Below are 26,954 nucleotides of genomic sequence, written 5' to 3'. Positions count from 1 at the left end.
GGAGCAAAATTTCTGGGAATACCAGACACTTGGAGATACCATGCAACCACCTAAAGGCCATGAGGCAAGAAAAGCTATATACAATCACTTGGAATGTATTCCCATGAAGTTTCCTCAGCTGGAGTCCTTTCTACCACCAGCAATTTAACACACTTGTTACAGTTTAAAATACAGAGAATGCATATAGGACCATATTTTAGAAAATAGTCCATAACCTTGCATTTGATATAAAAAAGTTTATAGCCTCAGTCTGCCAAAGGAAAGGGGCTTTGTACAAGGGGTTGAAAATGAAAACATCTGGCTGTGCTCAGCTTCATCTCCAATTCTTTTCACATGCAAAGGCAGAGGCACTATGGAGAGGAAGGCCCAGAGAAATGCAGGGTGTGTGCCCAGGGATGGGGAGATGTGGGTCAAATCCTTGTTCTGCCTTCTCCTCTCCCCATTGGTATGACTGGTACAGAATTATTACCCTCTCTCCCAGTAATACTCTGGGAATAAATACACTAAAAACAGAGGCGTCCAACTGCTGCCTTGCATTTTTAAGGTAGTTTCTTCTAATTATGTGTCTAGGTGTCATCTTTAAATGCTGCATGATAAAAGCCAAACAAACAAACAAACAAACATAAAAAAACCAAAACACCAAACCAAAACAAACCCAAAGCATAAAATCTGTGTTTCTGTAAAATACTCTGGCTAATCATTCTAAGCAATGTTGTTGTGGTTCCCTGATGGCCTCAGAAGAACCATTATATATAAAACCAATTACTGCAGAGCAATTGCAGGGATTACTTCCAAAGAATTACTCCTTAAATATTGAGGCTAGCGCTTTGAGAGCTAAGACTTTGGGAAGGCAGTAAGTATAGACCATCCATGCCATGTAGGGATGTTTGTGTAAGCTTTCACAATAGCTACAGACACCTGAAGCACCAATAATTCAGAACAAGACATTTAGCCTGTGTAATCATCCACATCCTTGACCTCCTTGCATCTCTGTTGCCTTCTTAGCGTTTTACTACAGCTACGCCTAGCAGAAAACCATTTTCTGCAGCAGAGAGTAAGGTCACAGAGTTATCTGTGGGTGGAACCTCACATATTAGTTGCTGTTTCTTCATGAAGCTACCCTGAATTAGCACAGTGTTCGGTATAATTTTTTAAACTGCAGATAACGATGTCTCTAGTGCCATTTTCCACCTCTGATTCTTATCACAGCCCAGCTGGGCAGAATACCTTAGAGCTGGTTAAAAGAGGCTTAAAGCAGTGACAAACACATATTTCTTTTCACATATCCCATATACACTGCAAAAAGTCATTTTTGCTTAAATCAGACCTGGGATTGGTATCTTCATATTATGAGACAAATGGGTATAGATCTGGCACTATACTGACTCACCATGCTGATTGTGCCAAAAGAAGGGGGAGCTGCTGCCAGCCCAGAAGTCATTGCGAGAATGTGGAAAGGTCAGACTGACCCTGGCAGCTAGTAAATCTGGAAAGCCTTTCTGCATGTAAACTGTGAAAAATCACGAAGTCTTACTTTCCTCCTTTTTAAAAAGGAACAAGCCTGAAATGTGTTCCTCTCAGAAACATATTGGGTGTGGTGAATAATGCCCGAATGAGGGTTGGAGGTCCTCCTAAACTGTGGGGCAATGCACAAGATTATGATCACAGGACCTCTGAGAAGGCATGGCCCTGCTATGGCAGGTAGCTCCTGAGTGGAGTTGTGCTCACAGGAATGGGTTTCGTTGTGGAAACTGTTTGGTTCAGATTTAAAGGCATACCAACAAAAAGCTTCCTGCTTCTCAGGAGGGAAGACAGGTTTGGTAGCAATTGTCTTTTAGGGGTGTTTGGGGTAACAGTCCTTTAGAAAGCCTGTGAAACTCAGTAACTGGACACTACTCATCTTCAAAGACTTAAAGGAACGGTTGGACTGAATGAAAGAAAATCAGACATGGGGGGAAACATACTAATAGTTGGGATTGAAATGGTGAAGCCATTATCAAATTGCTTATCAAATCCCCTTTGCTGGAAGTTTTTAAAAACAGAAGAAGGGATTAGTGGGTGTTAAGGGAACAGAGGGTACTGCAGTTCAGGAACATGTATGATGCCATTGCAGAAAGGTGATGCTGGCAGTGGTGCAGTGGAGAGGTAAAGAATTCAAGAAAGGGAAGATGAGGCTGAGCAGGGTGGTAGCAGGCAAGGTCCATGCCCTGCATGGCCCTTTGCTTGTGTGGCCAGTTTGGCACTCACAGAGGAATCTTAGCTTTGGCACAAGGAGCCTCGGGGAACCTGCTTTTCCCTCATCCTGAAGCTCACCTCCTGAAGCACAACTGCTTATGGCTCCTATTGACTTTCCTGGAGCTTGTTATTACCCTTGATCAAAATTTCCTTTCCCAAGTTACTGGTTCAAAGAATCACCACAGACCACAGGAAATGTGGTATAAATGTTGGACTAACTCACAGACTCAATTGAAGTTTGGTGAACTTCACATACAACAGTGGAATGCCATTTTTGTGATCTACATTTAGATTGTTTCCACATAAAACAAACCACTGCATGTCCTCTGTATCCCAAATTGCAATAAATATTTTGAAACACTCTATAAATGTAATTTGTTCTTGTCTCATAAATGTCTCTGAACTCCACCCTTCACTAATAGATTTCAAAGTTGTTTTAAGAAAGTGGGAATCTAAAAAGATGAAAACAAGCAAAATGGAAAAAAGATTAATTATAAGACTGAACCTGTTTAACAGACACAAGATACACCACAGCCTGAGGTGCTGTGAAGTTTTTATTGCCTCTGGTTTCGTAATATTGTCCTCCCAGACTCATCCCAATAAAAGGTTTATTTTGCCACAGACTGCTGTGACACGACTTGCTTTGCAGGCAGGGCAGGGCAGGGCATGCATAGCACCACCAGGTGGGCAGCCCTTGAAGCTGAAGCTCTCTACTTTGTGGTGGTTAAAGAAACCAGCCATGAAATGTGTTGCTACACAGGATATTCCTCAGCTCTTCCTTGGAGAGGTGGCAGTGGGGATGTGTGTCAATGCACTCCTCTGCAGGTGAGGGCCAGTGGTCCTTGAAACCCAGTCCAAAGAGCAGCAGAGTCTAGTTACACAGAGAAGTCATTCTGGTTCTGCAGCACAAGAAAGGCATGGAAGTGCTAGAACAGGTCCAGAGGAGAGCCATAAAGATGCTCAGGGGGCTGGAACACCTCTCTTGTGAAGAAAGGCTAAGAAGGGGCCTTACAAGAAAGACAAAAACTTTCTACCAAAGCCTATGGTGATAGGACAAGGGGAAATGGATTTAAAATGAAAGAGAGTATGTTTAAATTGGACTTAAGGAGGAAAATTTTGTATGAGGGTGGAAAGACACTGGAACAGGTCGTCCAGAGAAGCTTCCATCTCTGGAAATGTTCAAGGGAAGGTTGGATGGGACTTGGAAAAATCTGGTCTAGTGAAGGATGTCCATGGCAGTGGGGTTGGACTAGATGGCGTTTGAAGGTCCCCTCCAGTCCAAACTGTTTTGTGATGATTCTATACAACACGTTTGCAGGACTGGTGCAGGAGAGGGACTCAGATCACTACCTGAAGAAGCTGGAAGAGTGCAGAGGGTTGCACATGATGGTTGTGGTGCTTGAGGTTATCTGTATGCAGGTTTGTACAGTCCCACAGGCTTGAGCAAACTATCAAGGAGGACTGAAATGATACCAAACCAGAAGGGTAGTGAGGTAGTCTGTAAGAGGAGCTGATAACATTTTATTAGATCAATGAAATAATGGGTGGAAATATAACAGATAAAAACCCCAAAAGCACCATGACAAGTTTTCATGTGTGAAAGCCTCTCCTGAATCCTGCAAGAGGACCTAAATAGGGAACTGTTGGGGCAGCACTTTCACATCTGTGTTTTAACAGTGATGGAGAATTAGGTCAATTGTCAGAGAAAGGGGGAAAGAGGATGTTTAAACCTGGTCACCGCAAGGGGTACAGGTTAAAAAACATGTCATCATTGCAGCAGTTGAGACCCACAGAATGCCCTCCCTCACCCCTCTCTCCTTGGCTTCCCCTAGGCAGTGAGAACTGGCACTGGTGTTGTGCCCCATCCGCCATGGGACAGCTGCCTCCCTGAGGATATGATGGCAGAGGGATGCAGCTGCTGCTGTAGGCCAGTGGGGATTTCCCCTCACAGGGCTCAGCCCCCAGAGGGCCAGCATTAGGCCTGAAGGGGCCGTGGCCACCCTTTGTTGTGGGCACAATGTGCTGGGTGCTGGGGTAGGCGCAGTGTTGTGCAGAAGGGGCTGTGCAGGGAGCGTTGATGGCAGGGCTGCTCCAAGACCTCCCAGTGCTCAGGGTCCTTCCAAGGGCAGGGCTCCTGTTCCAGGCTGGCACCTCTCTGGAGCAATCATCCTCCCCAGCTGCCCTCAGGTATGGTGGCTGCTCAGAGCAGTTGCCCAGCATTTGCTCTTGTAAATTTTTGCTTAAATGTCCCCCAAAATTAGCAGGTAGCAGGTAAGGGTCTGGCTTGGAAAACAACCAAGGCAAAGCCTCCTGTGTTGGCATTGCACCTGTCAAAGACTTGAGAAAGCAAGGCATGGTTTAGTTAAACAGAGCAGGGTTGAGCAGCACGAAGTAGAATCTGTCCAGTACGAGACCATCATGAATGCATTCAGTTAATACAGGTAACAAGACGTCACAGCAGAGCTCCTTGTAAGGTAGCACAAATGGGCTTTAGGGGCAAACCAAGCAGGACTCCCAGATTTGTTTTCACCAGTTTTTGCCCACAGCCTCTGGAAGAATTGTTAGACCTTGCATTCAGATTCACATTCAACACCACAGATTATGATTTTTTTTTTCCTATGGCATTCAGAAAAGACAAGTATGATCTTTTTAAAGTGATCGTTTTGAAGTGATCTTTGGGTTCAGCTTTTCAAGAGCTCTACTTCTACTTTCAACTGATATATTTTCCTAACTTTACTTTTTCTTTTTCTTTTTTGTACTTCAGAAACAGAAATTTCCTTCAGGGAGCACACCAGAATTATTCTTCTAGGTCTTTTTTTTTTTCCTGGATATTTCACAACTTCTTTAATTGCCTTAATTACAAATTCGCAGACTTGTATTAATTTCAGAGCACTCATTCTGTGCTATCATTTCTGATGAGTACTTACAGGTCTCTATTCTTTGCAATTCTGCTTTTGCACATATTTAATTATAGTGATTTTGTTGACTGCCAGAGTAGCGAATCTCCTTTCTGCTGTTCTCCACTCACCATGAGAAATTCCAACAACCTGATGTAGGACCCAGCCCACCTTCAGATAAAGAGCTGCTGGCACCATAGATGAAACATCTTAAGTATCACTTGCTCTGCTTTGGGCTCATGCAATTTTCTAAAGTGCTCCTTCCTGGTACACTAAAACTGAATCTTTTTGGAAGGCTGTTTGCAGGTTCAGTGACACAGGTGCTGTTGAATCAGACTCCTGAGTTGTACCACAGTGGATTTGGGCAGAACACAAATATGATGGGTTATTCCCAAGAAAAACTTGCCAGAGAACTGTGAACTGGAAAGTCAGATGAGGGTAAATGGTATCACAGATTCAGACCAGCTGAAGAGCAGGATCTGAAATTAGATATTTATGACGTCTTTGGTCTGTTCCTAGTCCCACACAATTTGCAGTGAAAATGCCAGGATGGAAAAGTCTCTCTCCCTAGAGGGAACCTGACCTCAGTAAGACCAGTAGGCTCAAATATAAAAGAAGAAAAGCCTATTGGAGGACTATTTTAGTGTTTGTAGGGATAAAATTAAATCAGTTCTATGAAAATAATTGTTTCTGTATTTGTTAGAGATTTACATAGTGGCTCAGATGCTTTTACTTATGCTCATGTTCCCAGGCACTTGTGTCAAGAGGCCATCACCAGTCCTTCCTGTACTCTCTGACTGTTCCATCCCAAGTCAATGTGTCTCCATGAGAGTCACTCCCGAGCTCTGGTTTTAGTATCTTCCTGAATATTTCCAGTAGAAGTATCTGCAGCTCCTAAATTAATATTCATTGAAATGGGTTTAACTTCCATTGTTCACTTTTAATCTACCAGTTGGGCTTCTGGATCCCCCTGATCCCCATGTTATTCAGTTAAGAAGTCTGCTCCCATGTGGCCCAGTTATCCACTCATCTGTAGCTGAAGGGGCACTGATTACTCTCTTGAACACCAGGCAGAGGAGGATAAACCATATCTAGCACATCAAAAACCAAAATGCATGTGAAGACCAGTGGTGTACAGGTATGTGTAACAGTCTTTGCAGGGAAGGCCACTGGAGATAACCTCACTGCTCTGCTTGTTCTCTCCATCAGGTACACGGCAGTCCAATGCAACTCTGTAGATGCTTTTGCAAATGTTTCCACACCCAGCTAAGCTGATGTTTTATGTCAGTATTTCTGTAAATCCGTCAAAGATCTGTAAATCTGTCACAATTCAAAACTTTGTCCATGCTGCCAAATAAGATGTGGCCAAGGACTGCTGTTGGTAGCACGGACCAAAAAGGCCTGGCCTGGCAGTGTCCACACTACATCCTCACCTTAGGTAAACTCTGAACCTGAAGTGAAATAAGGGCTGTGTTTCAAGACACCAAGGGCTATTTTTCACAGCATCAAGTTGAGATTATAATTGCCTGTGGTTTATAGCATGGCATCACACAGGAGTACAGGCACGTTCAAAGCTAGCTGTATAAAATGAAGGGACCAAAACCTGATGCAACCTTGTCCAAAATCCTGCCAGGGAATGGAACCATGGATAATTTAGCTCACAGTTTCACTGACCGATAATAACAGTTACCTCAGTCTCCTGGGTTCTTTTGTATCTTGGGGAAGATGGAGAAGAAGCTCTTTGTGCTTTTTGGATTGATCTTCTAGCTTCTGCCTCTCGTTTTGTTTCTGGACGTGGATGGTCATGAGCTCCTTTGGACTTTAGAAAGGAATTATGACACAATAAAGCTAGAAACAACCTTGTTATTAATCTCAAGAGAGCAAAATTTGTAGCCCAGGCCAAACCCACACATATGGCCTGCCTTAATGCTTTGTATTTAATAAGACATTTAATGTAAACTCAAGTAACAAACATATCTCAAATGAAGTGTGATGGGGTAGAAATTCTCTGAAATCTTAAAACCAGTCCCCCACATTTATGTGCAGGAAAACCTCCCCATGCCAGAGCACCAGCTGAAGTACCCTGGCTACAGTGCCTCTGCAGTGATTTCCATTTTTCTCACACTTTAGACATGTTTAGCAGAACATTTTATTTAACCTGTACATAAGGGAAAGCCTGGAAACAGTTTAGTGGTTATGGAACCAAACTAGAACTACAGCTGCCAGAAATAGTGCCTATTATTTAAACACTGGCATACACTGTTTTCCAGATAGAAATTACATATAAATGCACAGATGGCATTTTCCATAGACAGTCCTTTTGGTGCAACCATTTCCTGCTCTTAGAGAGCCTCATGCTTATGCATGGTGCCTTGGAGAAGAGGCTGAGGTAATATGGCATTTGTGACTTTTTGAGGATTTATTGGTTCATATGCACCTGAGGCAAAATGTTTCAAAATCAACAGATTTTCATGGGAGGCTCAAGGAAAACCATAATTATACTGTAAAGTCATAGGAGCACAGACTATTTTAGGTTGAAAGGGACCTCTGGAGGTTTAGCTCAACCTCCTACTTAGAAGGACTAACTTCAGAGTTAGTTTCTTATGACCTGGCCCACTCATTGTGAAAATTATTCTCCTCACAGCCGTTTGACCTTGTTATATGTAATAACCATTTTCTGTTGGAACAAAAAATATCCTTAATCTCAAAAACCAGTCTTTAAAATTAACTTGCATAGTGTAAGGTAATTTTATACCAACCTGAAAAAATATGAATTGGCCTTCATGCCTCCAGAAATTGGTAACTGGGTAACCACCATGGCCTCGGCAGGAAAGGAGGCGCAGGGGTCCGTTGCAGTTTGGACAGCATTTCCCTGGAGCAGAGATGATGGAAATATTTTCTATACAACACTGATTGGATGAATCCCATGTGATACAATGGCTCGTTGCTGATACTGTATAGGGGAAGATTTGCCTTTGTTCAAAGTAGAGCAAGCTATGTTTAGTCTATAGCTCAGAGAAGAATGTAAACACTTTGTAACAAGAGGAGAGAAACAGGGCAGAATTTGGTTGGATGGGTTAAAATGTTGTTTTGTTACTTTGACCTATCGTGTGCCTTAATTACATGCATGCCAGTAGAAAATAGCCAATTAAGATGTAACACCTATGCTTTCAAAAAACCTATATAACCTTGCTGTATAATGCAATAAACGTCTTTGCCTGCTTACTTCTCCTTGTGAAAGCATGGCTCTGGGTGCTTTAAACATCTATGCAACAACAGTACTGGATGGCCATTTCTGGTTTGAGTCTTAGAAACTACTGTGAGAAAAACTATGCAAAAAGCTTTCATCAGAGGTAAGCAAAAATGAATATAAGAAAGCTAAAAGCTTCTTTCTGTTCCATTATTAAATGTAAATGGCAAGATTTATTTCTATTATAGCTGTATTATAATTTCTTATCACAGTTTTAATTGTATTTAGTGTTTGGAACAACATATGTGTTCTTGTATCATTTTTGTAGGGGGTATCATTCAGACTTCAGCGAGTGCTTGAGCAACAGCTTTCTTTAGCCCTAATGCTCACCAGATAAAGAAATCAGCATGTGGTATCTCTACTGAGCAATCAATAATTGCTTGGAATAATCTTATTAAAAATGTGCATGCAGCTTGTTATCTATTTGCTTTGTCTTGCTCTGGTAACATGATTGTAAGGCCTGTTTTCCAGTCATCATAGTCTATAAGTAAATTTTTTTCCTGCAAAACTTGCCTCCTGAGTTACTCTTAGACCCATGCAATGGTGAAGCCAATGCTCAAGACAGCAGGAACAGCACAGCAGGAAGCTGCTGCACTGCACAGCTTTCTTAGTAGCCTCACTCATAGGCCTGAGAAGGCTGGGATCCAGTCTCTAACCATCAGAAACAGGTTAGAAAAAAAAGGAGAAAAAAAAGGCAAACCAAAAAGGCAAACCAAAAATGCAACACAAAGCCAAAAATCCCCAGCCAAACAGGAAAGCAGCTCCTCTCCCAGCAGTAAGAAATGTAAAATTCATTGTTCCAAAGTTATTTGAATATAAGGAATGGCAGCAGGAAGGTTGGAAAATTGAAAGGGCATCCTCTGCCTCGATTTCTTTTATGTTGTGTTGGCTTTTGTGCTGCCATAGAATGAACAGCCATGCTGATACTCACGCTGTTGTTTTTGCCTAGCTTTGTCACATATGGCTGGTCTTAGGTAGATCTTCCTCCCATCCAGGGTCGAGCAGTCGTTGCCGCAGACCACCACCCCAAGGCAGGACTTTTTTAAGATGCGGGAGTTGTGGTTGTTGGTGTTTCTCATTGCCCAGCTGCTGTGGTGCCTCTGAGCATTTTTATCCTCTGAGCTATAGATATGTTTTACATAAGAATCTGGCCATTCTTGAAACCAGTCTATCTGTCTTACATCCTGTGGAGAGACCACAAACTACATTTTAGACCTGGTCCACTGCTGAGTGTTCTCTAGCCTGGGTGACTCTAGAACCTTGGCATGTGATGCTGGTTGGCAAGAGCAGTGGAGAGAAGGTTGAGAAAACACAACTCCCCATGGCTCTCTGTGATCCTCAAACCAGCAGGAAAGCCTGGCCACGAGGTTGTTCTCACTCACCCATAAGGCCAGTTCAGTGCAGGACCTCCCCAGGAGAGGAAGGTGAGACACCTTGCAAGCAGCAGTCACCAGCTAACTACTGTTAGCTTTCATGGCAGAGATTGTTTTTTGCCTTTCAGGCTGCACACAGCAGTGTTACACTTAATCATTTGGCTTGATTTGGCTCAGCTTGCTGCAAAAAAGGGCAAATGCTGAAACAGACTGAGAGTGTGTCCACATTCAGGGCATTAGATCTTTAGTTCTGGACTTTGGTTAGTTTTGGCTTATCTGCCATGAAAGTCTTCCATAGTGATTTTTCTGAAGACTAAACCAAAGAAATCTCAGGTCCTATTTAGTTGTGGTGGTTTCTTTTAATTTTTTTTTTTTTAATTCCACCTCAAAAAAAAAAATGCAAGGGAAATAATACAAGGAATCAGAAAATAAAACTCAATGAAAAGAAAAAAAAACCAAACACCAAAAAAAAGAAGAACCAAAACCAGCAAAAAAACCCACAACCACAAACAAAAACACCCAAACCCACACACACACACACCCCCAAAAGCTACCAAAAACCAAAGGACCAAACACACATCAGCTCAGTGGGTACAGTCAAGACAGTAAAATGCAGTGAGCTGTAAAGCACCTAACATACCCACTGAGGTTTTTGAGGGAAAAGATACAAAACCTTAGTAGGAATTTCCTTGAAATTCCTGATCCCAGTCATGGAGAGCCATTACAGCAGCAAGAACATCAACTCAGAAGACAAAAACGCCTGTGCTCCCCCAGGTAGTGTAGGGAAGGGTGTGGAGGAAGCCTCCCAGCTGAAATGCAGGTGAAGGTGACCTTGGAGTGGAGAACAAGGAAGAAGGCAGCCTGAGACTTGGAGGCTGTGAGTGAACAGCAGTGGCATAGTAGGGAAGAAACTGGAATCAGGTAAGAAGACAGGGGTGGGAGGTGAAAGGCAGAGCTGGGTGCTAAAGGACCACAGAAGGAAGAATCTGACAGATATACTGAGTTGAGAAACAGAGATGATGGTGGCATGCACAGCCATGTGGTTTTTTAGTGGAGAGCCTGGTCGCAATTTTTAGATAAGAGGACTAGAGAAGGACTGACAGAGGGAGAGATCCTCTCAGCAAACCTCTCCAAACACAAAGCAAGCTTTTCCTAGGTGTTCAGGAAAGGAGCATTGCTTCTGTGTGGAAAGCCAGCCTGCTTGCCTGGAACCAGATATGCAGCAAAATTGGGCACCCAGAGTTGCAAGAAAGTTGTGGGTGCTGTGCTCACTTCTCACAAACCAACTACCCAAGGCAAAAAAGCAAGTCCTGGACATCTCTAATTGAGCTTTCTCTGCACCTCATCCACCAGTGGACTAGAAAAGCAATGTACCTGCAGCACTGCTAATTTTTGTATATCAGAAGCTCTTTCAATAATGCTTCCAAGGAAAAATACATAGAAACTTCAACATTTACTCAATAATTTCTGTATTTTCAGTAAAAATCTGTTCTACACCTTGTGGGGGCAAAGAGGCATAGATGACCAAGAAAGCATTGAAGATCAGCAATGCAGACAACTGGTCAGAAGAACTGGACGAATTTCTAGGACACAGGCACATACCTGGGGAAGTTTGATGTCATTGATATCCCAACTTGTAATTTCTCCAGCAAGGTCCTCCTGCTCCATAACATTGTCTGCACTTTTCAGCATTTCTTAGTCCCTTTCCAGTGTTAGCGAGAAAGTTTCTCCTGGCTGCTTTTGAAGTTGACTGGCTGTCTGCACTCTCAAGCAGGTAACGACCAGGAAGCTGTTTCCTGAAGCTGAATGATAGAGAGGCTGCTCATTAAAGATAAAAATCAGTGTTCTTCTGCCAGAAAAACTTGTTCCATTAAAGGTTTTGCAAGCTGGCAATGTAATGGAAAATATAGCTTAGAGATAGCTTGTGATGTTACAGACATTGTTAACAGCAAGCAAGTCGAGCCTTTGTCATCTGTTTTGTTTTGCTCTGCCTCCTCTCATTCCAAGTTTGTAGTCATGTAACTCTGCTCGTGGGCTCTTTGAACATCTGATCCAGCTCTGGCTTAGTATTTCCAGGGTGAGACTGATTGAGCAGCTCAGCAGCTTCTAAGGACTCTTTGAGTCACTGCTTACCCATTATATTTTTCAAACACTGCACAAAGGTGAGCAACAACAGAGGACTGCTACATCATTTCAGATTAAATGGTGCCCGACCATTTCAAATACTGTTGTCATCCCTGTGAGCTTACCAATTGGATGAGGGAAGTGTAAAAAAAGGAGATTGGGCTCCGAGAAAGCTCTGAGAAGACCTAATTGTGACTTTCCAGTATCTTAAGGAGGGGGCTACAAGAAAGCTGGGGAGGGACTTTTTAGGGTGTCAGGTAATGCTAGGACTAGGGGGAATGGAACAAAAATAGAAATGGGTAGATTCAGATTGGATGTTAGGAAGAAGTTTATCACCAGGGCCAGGCTAGATGTGGCTCTGAAAAACCTGATCTAGTGTGAGGGGTCCCTGACTATGGCAGAGGTGTTGGAACTAGATGATCCTTGAGGTACCTTCCAACCCTAACAATTCTATGATTCTATATTAACAATTTACATGAGCCTACAGGTTAAGTGAATTCAATATAATCTTCAATCTCTTATTAGAAGGACAGTCTTATATACCATGACCACACACAGATGTCATGAGTTCTTCAGCAGTCACAAGAGATCAAGGATTGGAAAAAGCCCCGGAGCCCTAAAAAGTTTCTCAAATTCTTGCTCAAGCACTATGCAACCCTGCAGAGCATTGCCTGGGGAAAGCAACTGCCACTGCAGAGGTTGTCCACTGCTGTCTTTGGCTGAAGGACAGTAGCTGGTGTCAGGAAGGTGTGGATATAGGCTATTACAGAGCAGTCACCTGATCAGGCTCCTTTCTTGTATTGTTTTACCACCACACAAAGAAGGTGCTTTTGTCAGTGCTCCCATCAGTCTTCCTTTTTCTTTCTTTGGTGTCACCTTTCAGTGATGACAAACTCTAACTGACCTCAGGTGCAGTGGGTGACCCTTTACATAGGCTGAGTTACCTGTCTTGCCACTAGAGTGTGTTTCACTGTGTTCCTTGGCTGCCTTTGTGTCTTGCCTTCAGCCATGTGATTTTCCCTGATGCTGAAAGGTTCTCCCTGCTGATGGGAACTCTCCTGCCTCTCCTCCACTGCAGGCACTGGCCTTTGCATTTCTCTCATCCTTCATCATGTTTGGATGACAAATGTACTACACCAAGGTGCTACTGATACTCACTATGAAATATTTCCCCAGATTGACATGACTTTTTTTTTAATCTTCTTTTAAAAACATGTATTCTATAGACTTAAAAATAGCAATTCTGTCTTCCTTGATGATCAGCTGTGGCAGCAGTATGAAGCAATATGATTAAATTCCAAAATGCAGAGCATAAACTAACTACAACTGGACATGTCGTTTGTCATGATGTTTCCAGTCAAGATAAAGTTCAGAGTCAAACAGCGTCAAACAGTCACATATGAGAAGATAGTTTTGGCCTGTGCAAAAGTGCACTGGGTGCTGCTGCTCATTTTCTGGAGACAAGTGTTTGTTCCTGGGTGACCCTGATGCATCCTCAAGATGGCTGCCTCTGCATAATATTAAAAGCTTTTGCTGACTTGACCATTCAGTACCCAAAAGCGAAAACTTCTCCCCTGTGGTCTGGCTCTTTGAAAGTAAGATGGCTGTATTTTGAGATGGAAGTACCTTTAAATCCTTGGTTGTTTTTTCTTGTCTTTTGTTTCTTTTTAATTCTTCTTTTGAAACTGGTCTTGTCAATGTCCTTCGTATCAGAAGCAGTTGATGATCTAATACTTTTGTTCAGTTGCCATGTTTCTGAATCCTGGACGCCTTTGGATAAGAAGTCAGTTGTAGGTAGTGTAGGTCCTCCTGCTTTGCTGCATGAGTTACATTCACAGAACAGTTTTTAGTGACTTCAAAAAAAAAACACCACCTATTTAAAAATGTAATTTCCTACCCCTGTCCAGATGTCCTCTTTCTAGACATGCTGTCTGAAATTACATACTCTGCAGTGTTCTCTGATGGTCATACCATATAAAACAGACACGTCTCCATTATAGATTAGAAACCAGACAGATTAGCCCAGAGTTCACCTCAGAGCTCAAACACTGATAAATGTCCTGGACTCTTATTTTTTTTGACAAACTATAAATATGTAGTTTGCATCACTTTTGCCCTCATGGGGTTAGGTCACTAATCAGTACAGACTCTCAGGGTGGCTTTGTCAGAGTTCTTGGGAGCTACTGTGTATTGTCTACCTGTGTGGCACAGAGTAAAAATGCACATGCAGACCATTGTAACATCTTACTAAGGGGGTATTAAAATATTGCTGATGACACACCTTTGCATCTGGTGCAAATCCATTTAACGTTGTCGTTCTGCCTGGCATGAACATCACATGCATGCAAAATCTCCTCTCATGAATTGAATGTGGTGCTTTTCTTTTCCTTGCAATTCTGCAGTTTTTCCCTTTTGTGATTTAAAGGATGTGTAATTGCTGAGTTAGTTGCCTTTCACATCCATCTGCTTCGGAGTGGGAATTTGGTATGTCACTATGATTATTGTTTTCCTTGTTCCCTCTCTGTTGTTGCAGTATGCATTCTAATATTGGTGTTGTAGGAACAGACCAATTTTTGGTATCTTTGACAGCATTCTCTGCTTCTTTACAGGGTCAAGTGGAGTATCCTATCTACTGAATCCCTCCTCAGCTGTAGGTAGTTCCAAAATAAATTTGTAGAAGTTAATCATGCCGTAACTCTGGAATAGCTACTGTTTCTGGTATAATCAGCTGTTGTTGTGATCCTAGATACACACTGTGTTCCACTTTCTACAGACTACATCATCTCACAGGCTCCCTTCTTCAGGTAGAATTATGAAGCTTTAACTAATTTGGTCTACTAAATGTTCAAGAATGAAAGGAACCTTTCCATAGCAAGTGAAAGGAGCACCTAATGGGAGAAACTGAGCTCTGTTCTGGTTGCTTGCCTTACAATGGGGCACAGATTGCTTTACTCCTGACAAAGCAGAAATACTCTTCCAGATGGGCTAGCTATCCAAGGGATCAGTGGAAATTATCAGTGGCACAACATCAGGTCTTTTACAATTTTGGGTGTGTCAGATTACACCTGATTATCTGTTTGATTCCTAGTCCTATTACAATTGCTCTTAGGAGAGAGGAATCCCAGCTATAAGGCAGTCTGGTATAGCCTCCAGAGATGGGTTCTATGACCCATTGGAATCCCTCAGCTCCCTCTATGGCATTGGCCTCATCTGATCCAACCCAATAAAATCTGTTCCAATAGCCTGTATTGAAACATTTTCTCCTTGCCTTTCATAGCAGTCCCCAATATCTATTTACACAGGGCTACAGCACAACTTGGCAAAGACCAGCTACTCTTCTACCTTATGGGAACTGGAAACAAGCCAAACACAGACAGGATTGTCCACCTGCATGAGCTGTCTTGCCTGTACTGACAACTGGCCAACTAGTGCCTCTTTCTTTGTCAAAATTATAGCCAACATATTATTTTCTCATTCTATGGCAATCTATCACATTACTGCATTTGTAAGCTTACCTCTTTCTCAAGATTGACCTGAAAAAAAACCCATGTTATGAGTTTTGCCTGTCTTAGCTATCTTATGACATGGGAGCTGTGTGCACAATTGAATCTCTCAGGCTTCTGAGCTGGTGTCTGATGCCCCAGATATCCCCACAGGCAGGAGGACATCCCCAGGATTGATTTCCTCTAGCAATGGCCTGTGCCCCTCTCCCTGTATTTCCTCCTGGCCCCCCCTGGTCTTAGCTGTGGTAGTCACTTTCTAGACCTTGTTTCACAGGCAACAGGAATTCATATTAGAACATCTGCCACTCTGACAAAATAATCCAATTGTGTAAGGGAACACCTTGTTCTCTAAAACCCCAGTGGACTCTACTGCAGCTGAAGTCCTCACATCCAAACAGGTGATTTTCTAAAAGTGAAGACAACAGCATTGTTCCCCATGTCACATCCCTTGCCCTGCTTTCTTTCTCCACTCTCACTTGCCTGTGTTCCAGCTATGTGGAGAATGCACAATACAGTATCTATAATACCTACAGCATTTCCAAATTGATTTTCCTTATAGAATAACAGGCAGCAAAACTTGTAGCCCAGGATGCCTGGTTTGGTCTTTAGCTCTGAGTCTGAGTTCCCCTGTTTTGCCTTGGTTGAGTCACATTTGCAAGATGACTGACTACCTTACCAAGCACTCACGCAACCCAAACCCCACGCTCGCTGCAAGTTGGGTATGCCTCTATAAAGCAGCGTAGTTGGTTAGGTACTGGAAGCTGTATGCCTGCATTACCAGGTTGCTCTGCCAAGGTCATTTAGCTCTGCTGGCTATATTTTTCTGTCTTGCACTACGTTGTGACACAGAGAATTTCTTTCTGCCTTTCCATTCAGCTTGAGGGCTGTCAGATCAGTCTTTCTAGAGGAGTCCATGCACACAAGCAGAATGGTATTGACAAACGGCTGCCCACTCAGAAGACAGACCCTGCAACTGAAACTAAATACAGTACAGTTTGCAGCATATCTAATAACGAGGTGCAGCAATTTTCTGGTAGTCTGATGACATGCTCCAGTGATTGCCTATGTGTCTGCCATCATGCTGCAGCACAAACTGCAATGGAAGTTTAAGAACTAAAACTGGTTTTCCATACACCTTGTGCTCCCATCAGCACAGAAGGACAAGCCTGTCTTTCGGTTTCTCAGCAGTTCACTTCTACATTTGTCCTTCATGAAGATGAATCCCAAAAGCTTTTTCTGCTGTTACTGAACTAAAAGCCTCCAGAGTGTAGCTGTGACAGCGCCATGCAGTGCTGTCCTGGTCCTATAGATCTAGGGACTTGGCTGTTGGCATTGACAAGAAAAGCAGAGCCCAAGAGCAGAAGATATGGCACAGTTTGCATTGAACAAACAAAAGTTTTCGACTGTCCTGAAACCTCAGACTTTCACACCATTTCCTCTCTGTGGAACCATCACAAGCAGGAAGGAATGAGGCACAGCAGCAGACGGAACTCGTGAGTTTGGGCAGAAGCCTGCAGGGACACACACAGCCTGTGCTCTGAAAGAGCTCCTGCTGACTATGTGGTGTTATTTATACATTAACCTTACGGAAACAATGCACCTGTGGTGCTGTACAGCTCACTTCAAAGCACTGACACCAGAGGAATGTTACTGCTGCTCTCTGAATGACCTTTTTTTCTAGCTGCATTTTATCTAGTTGTTTCTTTGGGGACAGGCTAATGTTGAGGCAAAAAAGCTTTTTTAAGTTTTGTTGATACACAAGAGAAAATAGCTTTTAACACCATTACTCCCACCCCTCCCCTTGAATAACTTCAAGGCTGCTAAGCAGAAGTTCTTGCAAAATGAGAAAGACAAAGTCAGATTGGTTTTGTCTGCTCCCCTCACAGGATATGCAAGACTCCAATTCACCTTGACAAAGGCAGTAAACTGATCTGGAATGTTCCATATGAGGAATTACACCTTCAGGAGTGCAGCTAAAATAGTGGTGTCCTAGTGCCTCTAAGTGGCAACAGTTTCCATACCTTCTGGAAACCAGGCTGCCTGCACGCTGGTCAAACACAAATTGTCACTACACCCTTCTCACCAGCCAAGCCCTCTCTCCTTTCCACATAGATTGACTATGGTTTGGTCCTCTGACTTTGCAAGTGATGATTTGCATTCTTAGCTGCTGTTCACCCACTTCATTTTGCTGATCCTTATCCTCCTCATTTAAAATGTAAAATACTTTAAATAGCTGAGTTTTAAATTGGTCCAAGCAGGAGACGCTCTTATAAATTTCTTTGCACATGAAGATGATGTCTTCTAATCTTGCTGCTACTCTACATATCTGGGACACACAAGATTTCTCATATGTGTTGTCCCTCAAGACAGTTGAATAACTAAAATTAATCCCTAGAAAGTTTTGTACAGAAAAAGAAGAAAGGAACATCAAGAAAAGGGGATGCCTACTGGCATTAAGACCTGGTCCTGCAGCCTTTTGGAGGGACATGTGGAAAGTGGTGACTGGGACTGAATATGAGGCCTTTAGCAAGTAACCATCCCAGAGGTGGAGCCTGCTGCTACCAGGCTGAGCTCTCCAAGCCTTTTTTTTTTGTTTTTTTTTAAGCCATAGAGATCACTTATTTGTACATGAAGGACTTGTGCAAAGAGACCCTTCAGCCACAACTATAATAACTACTATGACATCTGTAAGTCACATAACAGAGAAAGAAGAGAAGAGAAGAGAAGAGAAGAGAAGAGAAGAGAAGAGAAGAGAAGAGAAGAGAAGAGAAGAGAAGAGAAGAGAAGAGAAGAGAAGAGAGAAAAGAGAAGAGAAGAGAAGAGAAAGAGAAGAGAAGATGTTATACCTTTCAGAGCAAACATCTTCATAGGGAAAATAATCAAGTAAATTGACATCTATCATTGAGATCATACCCACCTTGTTATGCAATATGGAGGGAAAGCAGGACAAGAGAGGAAAGGGCTTTGTGTAGGTGCAGGACACACAATAAAACATTACATATTGTTCTGGCCCATTTTCTATCACTATATTTTGACAACTTACGGCGAAATGTCACAGGATAAAAATTACTTCAACCACCTTTGAGCCCCTCCTTTGCCAAACAGGCTCAGTAAGTATCTCCAGTGAAAATGCTGTGCGGCAGTTAGCTGTCGGTTTCAGTTTTTCTGCTTTCCTTTCTTCCTGTATACTGTCCCTTTGTTAGCATGCAAACCAGAGCTTTGCTGTAGTCTACAGCTAGCAGAAGGCTTGGCCTGATTTTCAGGATCTTGAAAAATCCTCAGTTTCCACAGAGACAGCACAGAGGGGCCCACGGTGTTGCAGATGCTCCAGCACAATGTCAGGAATCACCGTATCACCTGAGCTGTGCAGAGGGCAAATTCCCATTTGAATCAAGAAGGAACTGGAAGCAGCAATGCCTAAGCACAGGTCTGAAAGAGATTTAAGGCTGCTGTTTCTTGTGATGTGCCTTTATATTTAGCACAGCTACATGAAATTTTTGTAATGTCCCAAAATCGTGAAAGTTGGGAGTAAAACTCTTTGAAAGTCACCTAAACCCACAGATCAAATGAATGGCTTCTTTCTGCTGTATGCAGTTTGTGCCCAAATGGCCAAAACTCTTTCAGTTTTGCCTTAGGATGGACTTTCTAATTTTATTTTATTTTTTTAAGGGAAAAGTTCTCTGTGGTGAGTTCAATAAATAAAAAGTAGGCACCTATGTTATGAAAGATCTGAACAATTACACTGGAAAGTAAACTTACACAGCTAAAATATGTTTTCTGTTTTTCAGCTGGTGCTCTAAAATGATGTTGAAATCTCAGCTTGCCAAGTATTTTCAGAGAGCTGAAATGAGCTGTGCATGCTGAGATCATTAACAAGACCAAGAAAGATGTATTCTGTTCAGTTTCCCATCTATTAGATTACTCTGCCTCTCCAGCAGTCTCCAGAAGGAGCCTCTGGCTGCCTCTTAAGGTCATTTCACTACAATAAATGATCTCGCTAGCTGGAAATGTTGGAGAAGCTTTCCATGCCTCAGAGTTGATGTATCAGTGAGTCACTTTAATCCCTGCACTCGTGGGTGAGAATGCACCACACCCAACCTGCCTGCTGCCCTGTCCATTGTGTTTTCTTTGTCCTCCTTCACGCTCTTTTACTTTCCTAACAGGATTATACCATAGAGATCTGTGGTTTTTTACAGCCTGTGGAGAGAATAAGAATAGAGACAAAAAAAAAAAAGAGAGAGAGAGAAACAAAACTACACAGCCTCTGTACTCCTGGGAATCTTCAGCTTTGCCAACTGTAAGCAGTTACAGGAAGGAGTCCTTGACAAGAGCAGGAGGACAAAATATTCTGGGAGAAGAACAAAGCTCTCTTCCGCACCACTTGAGGCTCAGAGTGTGCAAGTATTGACAGTCAGGACATTGGAAGGCATAGCAGCTTAAGAGTAGATGACATGCGTGGTTTGACATGCCATGTAATCAGTAATGGAAGGAACAGCAGGTCCCATCAGCCATGATTCTGTCAGGGAGGTGAGGCAGCATCTCCAAACTTCAATCCAGCAGAGGGTAGATGAAGACTGCCAATGAATCTTTACTAAAAGCCTTTACTTCCCTTGATAGGAGACAGCAGGCTGCTCCCTTACTGCAATAAACTAAAAAAACACCCTGCAAGTTCTAGGTAATATTTTATCTCCTTGCCTCCAAGTATGCTAGACACTTCCAGCTTTGTTTTCTAATATCTTTATAACTTGCTTGTCTTTAAAGCTCAGCTCTCTATTTGACTGAATCCTTGCAGAAGAGAGGTACAAGTAAGCAGCATGCTGGCACTACTAGGGTAGTTCAGAAGCACTTGTTACAAACCAGACTACTGTCACTTTTTCCTTCAGTGCATTATAGCACAGGTCAGCTTTGATGTGATGTCCCTGGGAGACAAAATGACTCTGAGTAGATATTTCCTCACTTACAAGCTGGAGAGTGCAGAATAAAGAATCAAAGGAGAAAACAGCTTAAGCACAGCCTGAATCTTTGGTAAAATGTTAAGGTAGCTGAACAGAGAGACCATGAAGAGTAAAGGACTTAAGAAGTGAGGGTGAATTTTTCTAACAACAGGTACTTAGAAATTTAGAACAGAACACCTCAAATTGAATACAGGGCTGTTTGTCCAAGAGGTTGAGTTTATTTATTTGTTTACTTGTTTAATAAGACAGAAGAAAACCAAGTTAATTTAGAAGTGACTGTATAAGAAACGTGAAAGTCTGAGTGGTGGAGCCTGACATAAATAAAACACTTGAAACAAGTAGGTGAAAAGCATGAGCCATGACCACCACATTTTCTTCATAACATCTTTTTCAAGCTCCAGAAAAAAAAAGGCAAAAGCTATGCTGTATCCAGAGGGGAAGATCTAGGGTAGAAACCTCAAAAACAACAGAATACTCACTTAGTCCAGTAAAAATCAAGCTGAGTTTCAGGTATTACAAAAATCATAATTTAGCCCTCCTGGACTGCACTCCTCTGGCATACTCAGAAAGAGAAGGTCTAGGTTTGGAGGAAAATTGGTAGTTCTGGAGCAGGATAGCCCATGAAGCATCAGCTCCAGGGGAAAGAGAAGAAAGAACCCTTCACTTTAGGGTGACATTTACTTCCTTTTTGTAGTCACTCTTAGAGTTCATCTATGCAAAGAAGCTCATATGCTACAAACTCTCGCCAGCTTTCCACTGCAGCAGTTCTACACAGGCATGCTTGTCTTGGGCTCAGTCTAACACACTTCACTTTTTCAGAGGAGTGAAGCTGTTGCAGTTCCTTCCTTCTCCCTGTAGACAAAATCTCAGGTGTCTTGTCTCCTCTTGTTCTCTGCACTGCCATCATCATGGAGTAATTTGGGGTAGAGGGGTCCTCTGGAGATCACCCAGCTCAAAGCAGGGCTAGCTGCAAAGTTACATCAAGCTGCTCAGGACTCAATCAGTTGAAATTCGAACATCCAAGGATGAGATCCCAGAGCTTCTCTGGTAAACTTGTGCCAGTCTTTGACCACTCTCACTTTGAAGATTTTTTTCCTTACATTCCATATGAATTTTCCTTGCTACAATTTATGCTTTCTTCCTTTCATTGTACCTCTTGACCTTTAGCTGCTCCCCTCCAAAAAGAGCCTTTATATTGTCCTCTAAGCAGCTGAGGACAGCAATGAGGTGTCCCCCTCTTTAGCTCTGCAGCTCCCTGAATCCTGACGCTCTCCCACAGACAGAAGTCCTGGAAACACAGATGCTCTGCCAATAGGCCTCCTCAAAAAGTGAGGACAACTAAAAGACTTCAGCCATATTAAGAACAGACAAACCACTTCAAAATATCTTAAATTGCCTAAAAGCCCAGTGGAGCCCGAGGAAAAGGACTGCACATTATTGGGTTGTGTATCCAGCCTCAGTTACAAGTTAAACATGGGATGTTGCCTTTACTCATTCAGTTCTTATGTTGCTAAAGGCCCAAAAAGGATTTGATCTGGGATCTTCAGTTTCAAAGGACAAAAGAGACAAGCCAGAGCGTCCTCTTAGTCTGCATCTTGCAAATCTCCTCATTTCCCCACCAGCCTGCATTCTCTTTAGTCTGTTTTCTATCTCATGACCTGTTTTCTTCATGTGATATCATGAATGATTAACATATAGCCTTTCAGGACGAACCTGCGTTTACTACAGATCTGCAGTGCAAGCACACTCTGATCCAATCATCAAATACATTTGTTATTATTTTGAGACCAAGTTGCTGAACTGTACTTCAGTTTTCCACTAGGATGTGTGTCAGCTCTTGTTGAGCTCCCATCGCCCAGGAGAGAGGCCAGGTGCCAAGAAAGAAGTGTTCCCCAACAACTCACAGATGTCAGGGGTTAACATGACCAGCATGTGACTTCTTTCAACACCAGTATTGTGGTGCTACTCTGAACTTCAACCTATTTCTCCCTCGACAGATATTTTACACGGTGCTGCCCAGCAAGAGCAGGATGTAAAAGTTCTAAGATGCAGAAGAGCTTTCAGTAAGCAAAATATTGCCAGGTAGCTTATTCGAGAAGGTGCTAAAAGCAAAGAGCAACATCAATACTTGCGGTTGAAGTCTACCACCAGGTTTCTGTACAGATAAGAGGAAGAGAGGCAGCATGACTGCCAGCTGACATTTGATCCAGACTCGCACCCTGAGAAGCCAAACCACGCCTAGGCAGCAAATGTGGCCATTTGACATAAAGCCAAAGGAAGAAAGGAGTAAAGACAGTGTGGTCCTTGAAGGAAACCTACCCTTGTGTTGAGCCTCAGCCACAGTTGCTCTGCAGAGAGCAGAGATGGGTTTGGATGCTCATTAAGCACCTACTGCTGCATAGCCAAATCCTTCCTTCCCTCACCATGCTGTTACAGGAATCCACTCTTTCTGTACATTCTCATGTTTGCCCACAGGTGAATCAGTCTGATCTACACAACTCTGAAGTGTCAGAGCAGGAAGGATGCTTTGTTCTGTAATACAGAGGAACTGCTGTACTAGCATCACCCTTCCTGATTCTCTTCCAAGACCAGACATTTTGTGTTTTGCTCACCCCACTTAATCTAGTATAAAGCACACTAAATACCAAATGCTATTAAACAATTACCAGCCATTTGTATGTGCTAGACAGCTGCTGATGCATTATGCTAATGACCATTACAGGATAAGCTTTAATGTAAAAATACATTTGATTTGAGATTTGGGTTGAGTTTAGTAAGTTTGTTCTTTTTTCATTCCCTGTTTAAAAGCATACAGTTCCCTCTACCTATAAAATGCTCTGAAATACTCCTGGCTATCAGGATACACAGATCTGCACTCTGATCATTTTAATCAAAACAGCTCCTGTTTTCCCTGGAAAGCCACCACTCCCAAGGTCATTTGTGTAATCAAGGTCAGAAGCATCATAAAACCCTTTACATAGAATATGCTTGGTTTAATCTTCTCTTCCTTCACGACTCCTGTTTCCACACTAGGAAGAGCTCTTAATTACAAAGTCTTTGCAGTGGTGAAATAGAGGGCAATGTGGAATTTTAGTCTTTGTTATGCAAAATTAATTATATTTTGGTCATCCCTACTACAAGGAGCTCTGGTGCTGATGTTTCCAATATTAGATTAGAGCTCTGTTTACCTAATACCTTTCTGTCCAGTCCTGCTCTTTAATAAAGGGAACATACTGCAGTGCAACTGCAAGGAAAAAGCCTTTGGCTGCAAAATTTGTAGCACAATGTAAATATTTATGCATCATCCTAAATGTACTAAATGGTGGCATATTTGTCACTGCTGTCAGCTCTAGGTTTTTATGAAATCCTTCTGGTGGCACCATGCAGGCCAGCAGGCACCAGCCAGTTCCCAGCTGTCACCTCGCAGGTGCCACCAGGAGAGGGCACCCCATAGGTGCAAATCCCACCCCTACACCGGCTTTTGAATCCCCGCGGTGCTCACCCTATTGATCAGGCACCTCCCATCTCCTTCTCAGCCATCATAGCTAGCATCAGTCCTGGGCTTAACCAAACCTGACTTTTGGAGGACTTGGTTTAAAATCTCGGTGCTTGCTTACATCAGACAAACCATCTGTGTAAGAGACAAAAAAACTCTCCTGATGCTGCTTAGAGCTGCTATGCCCGTTTTTGAGGCCAGAAGGCCAAATGTAGCATAGTTGTGTTTTGGGGATTTTTGTTTGCTTGCTTGCTTGGGCAAGGTGGGATGGATGGGGTTTGGTCTTGAGAGGTTTAGGGGGTGTTACTTGGTAGGTTTTGGGGCTGATCTTTGCTTCTACTTCATAAATTCTCACAGTGCTCTGGCCAGCTGGAGCCAGGTATTTGGCCCCACAGTTTTGGAGTTTTCTGAAAACCTTCTATCTCACTTCTTTTTGACCAAAGGAGAGCGAGTTGTTCATTATTCTGATTCTGCAAATGAACTTTAGGTAAATACTGCATATTGAAAACATGCTGACAAACCACACCGAGCATCCCTCACTAAAGTGCATGGTCTGGTTTCAGGAGCATGTGTCCCCTCCTTTCAAAACCTCCTCGTGCAGCTGTGTCAGCCAGAAGGAGCAGCAATTCTTCCCGTTCCCTTAGTGTGGAAACGAGCATCAGATGTAAAGACAACTCCTTAGCTCTTTATTTAACTCCTGGGGACAGAAGGGTCTTTTTCATGATGATTTGAATAAAATCTGCACAAATAACTTTAAAAGGAAACAAAGCTGACAATAGTTAGCTGATAATGGTTATGCCATCTGTATGCATGGCAGGTATTTCCTGGTCTTTTCGGCAAACTCATCACTATTCTACTGAGCAAAAGTGTTTTTGCATCAGATGTCTCAAATCCCTAGGAGCTCAGCACACCAAGAGCTGCTCCTCCCTCTCTCTCACTCTCCCAACCTCGAGCACTGTGGGAAGGAAAGCAATTTAATAAGTTAATAGAAGATCTTTCAGAAGATCCTTTCTAAAGGTACAGAAATGTGTTAGAGACACAGATCTAGAAAGGCCAGCACCAAGATCCTTTTGACTTTAAAGGAAGCAGGTACATAAGTAACTGCATGGGCTACAGATTTCTTTTCAAAAAGCTCATGTTTCTGCTGTGTGAGCTGAGATTCTGATTTCCTACAACAGCTAGTAAAACTGAATTAGTAGCATTTAACAAACACTTGGTCTGACAGATCATGAAGACATGCTTCCCACTTGCTAAGTGGGATGAGACACTGTATGGCTAAGCAGCTACACAAACACAACACCTTGCGTCAGTATGTGCAGAAAAAAAATGTCACATGGTTTCACTTCTAATACTTTGATGAGATAATTTATCACCACATAGCACCACTGGTGCTGGCTAATCCTAGAGGGAATGCTGTAAATTTCCATTAAGACAAGTGTAAAGCTGTAAGAGTGCAGTTGGTCCATAGAGGTTGTGCATTCCCCACTGCTATAGCACTCAGGAGCAGCAAACGCACATGTGGAGGCAACTCATACAGGACTGCATTTTTATGACCACAGGGTCAGCGCCCCTAAAGTTTTACCTGTTCCCAAAGCAAATGCAACCAGAATGATTTTGCACTTTTTGCTCTCAGACAGCCAGATCATCCCTGCTTGAAAAGCCAGGACTCCAGCTGCCTGTGAAGGATATGGGGCAACTCCTCTCATAAGGAAATTCACACAGACACACAGAACTATTGAGGCTGGAACAGACCTCTGAAATCAAGTCCAGCCTATGACCTAACACCACCACACTGACTAGACCATGTCACTAAGTGCCACATCCAATCTTCCCTTAAACACCCCCAGGGACCACCACCACCTCCCTGGGCAGTCCAGTCCGGTGTCTAATTACCCTTCCTAACATCCAGTCTAAATTAAGGACCTTTCTGCCGACCATGGACTTCCTGCAGACATGGTGCCACTGTGGTACCTTCTCTCCACTGACTTTAAAAACTTTTCAGGAATGATGGGCCATATTTCTGGAAAAGGTGTTGCCTTAACACAAATTACAGGAAGAAAAGGTGAAGGGGAAAAAAAAAACAAAAAAGAAAAGGCAATTGCTGCACTCCAGGGAATGTTTTCCCAGACTGCAAGAGCTCCAGCTGTACCAAGGGCCAGTTCCCTCAGGATATGCTTTCTAGTTCCATGGTACCTTGCAGGCATTGATATATCTTCCTTGCAATTGAGGAAGCTACCTTCTGCCCAAACTGTTGGATCTGTAAGAAGAAAAAGATCCTAGGTGGGGTAGGTGACCTTGGCCAGCTGCCAGAAGTTCACCCAGCCACTCTCTGCCCCTCAATATGATTGGAGTGGGGGAAATGAGATGAAAAGCTTGTGAGCTGACATAAAGATAGGGAGGTCATGGACAAAACAGATTTTGGGGAAAATAACTTAATGTATTACCAAATAAAATAGAATTGAATGGTGAGAAACAAATAAAATCTTAAACCACCTCCTTCCTACTCATTTCTTCCAAGGCTCAGCTTCACTCCTTCATTCCCAACTCCTCTGCCTCCTCCCTGCTCCATGTAGGTTTGTGTGTGGGTGCAGCTAGTCCAAACAGTTCCTTTTTGCCACATCTTTTGTCTCATGCTCCAGTGTGGGCCCTTCTCATGGGTGGTGGGATATACCTTCAGGATAGATTTGCTACAGCATGAGCTGCTGTTTCTTCAGGGCACGTCTGCTTGGTCCACCATGTGGTCCTCCACACACTGTGGTCTGGGTATCTGCCCTGGTCCTCTCTGCAGGTTGCAAGAGAATCTGCTTCAGAGCAACTCTTTCCCTCCTTCTCTTGGTATTTGCAGGGTTGTTTCTCACACTTCTGTCCTCACTGCTAGACAGTGTTTTTCTTAAATACTTTCACAGAGGCACCAACAGCTAGGTTTTGCCAGAATGCAGGACACCAGGGAGTCCCACCCCCTGATGCTGCATGCTTTAAAAGTGGCCAGCACCCTGTCTTCAGGCAATCCCCCAGGCTTCCATGCTACTCTTAGAGGAAAACTGCTCCAGAGCCATATTCCACTAACAACGGCCTTCTTTCAATTTCTAGCCTAAGTTTACTTGTTTTGTGTCAGTTTGTT

At 42.9% G+C, this 26,954-nt stretch overlaps 1 protein-coding gene across 1 annotated transcript; it reads right to left on the bottom strand.

Annotated features, from left to right (window-relative positions):
• Positions 1-3,969: 3,969 nt before the first annotated feature.
• On the bottom strand, positions 3,970-11,447 carry GCM1 (glial cells missing transcription factor 1). Its single transcript, XM_009904180.2, has 5 exons — positions 11,358-11,447; positions 9,314-9,566; positions 7,892-8,004; positions 6,823-6,951; positions 3,970-4,572 (listed from the first exon to the last, which is right to left on the bottom strand). The coding sequence occupies exons 1-5, from the start codon at positions 11,445-11,447 to the stop codon at positions 3,970-3,972; spliced, it is 1,188 nt and encodes a 395-aa protein (XP_009902482.2).
• Positions 11,448-26,954: the final 15,507 nt, after the last annotated feature.

Source organism: Dryobates pubescens, chromosome 3 (assembly GCF_014839835.1).
Source record: "Dryobates pubescens isolate bDryPub1 chromosome 3, bDryPub1.pri, whole genome shotgun sequence".
NCBI classification, from domain to species: Eukaryota; Metazoa; Chordata; class Aves; order Piciformes; family Picidae; genus Dryobates; species Dryobates pubescens.
This window is presented reverse-complemented; position numbering and strand designations above follow the sequence as displayed.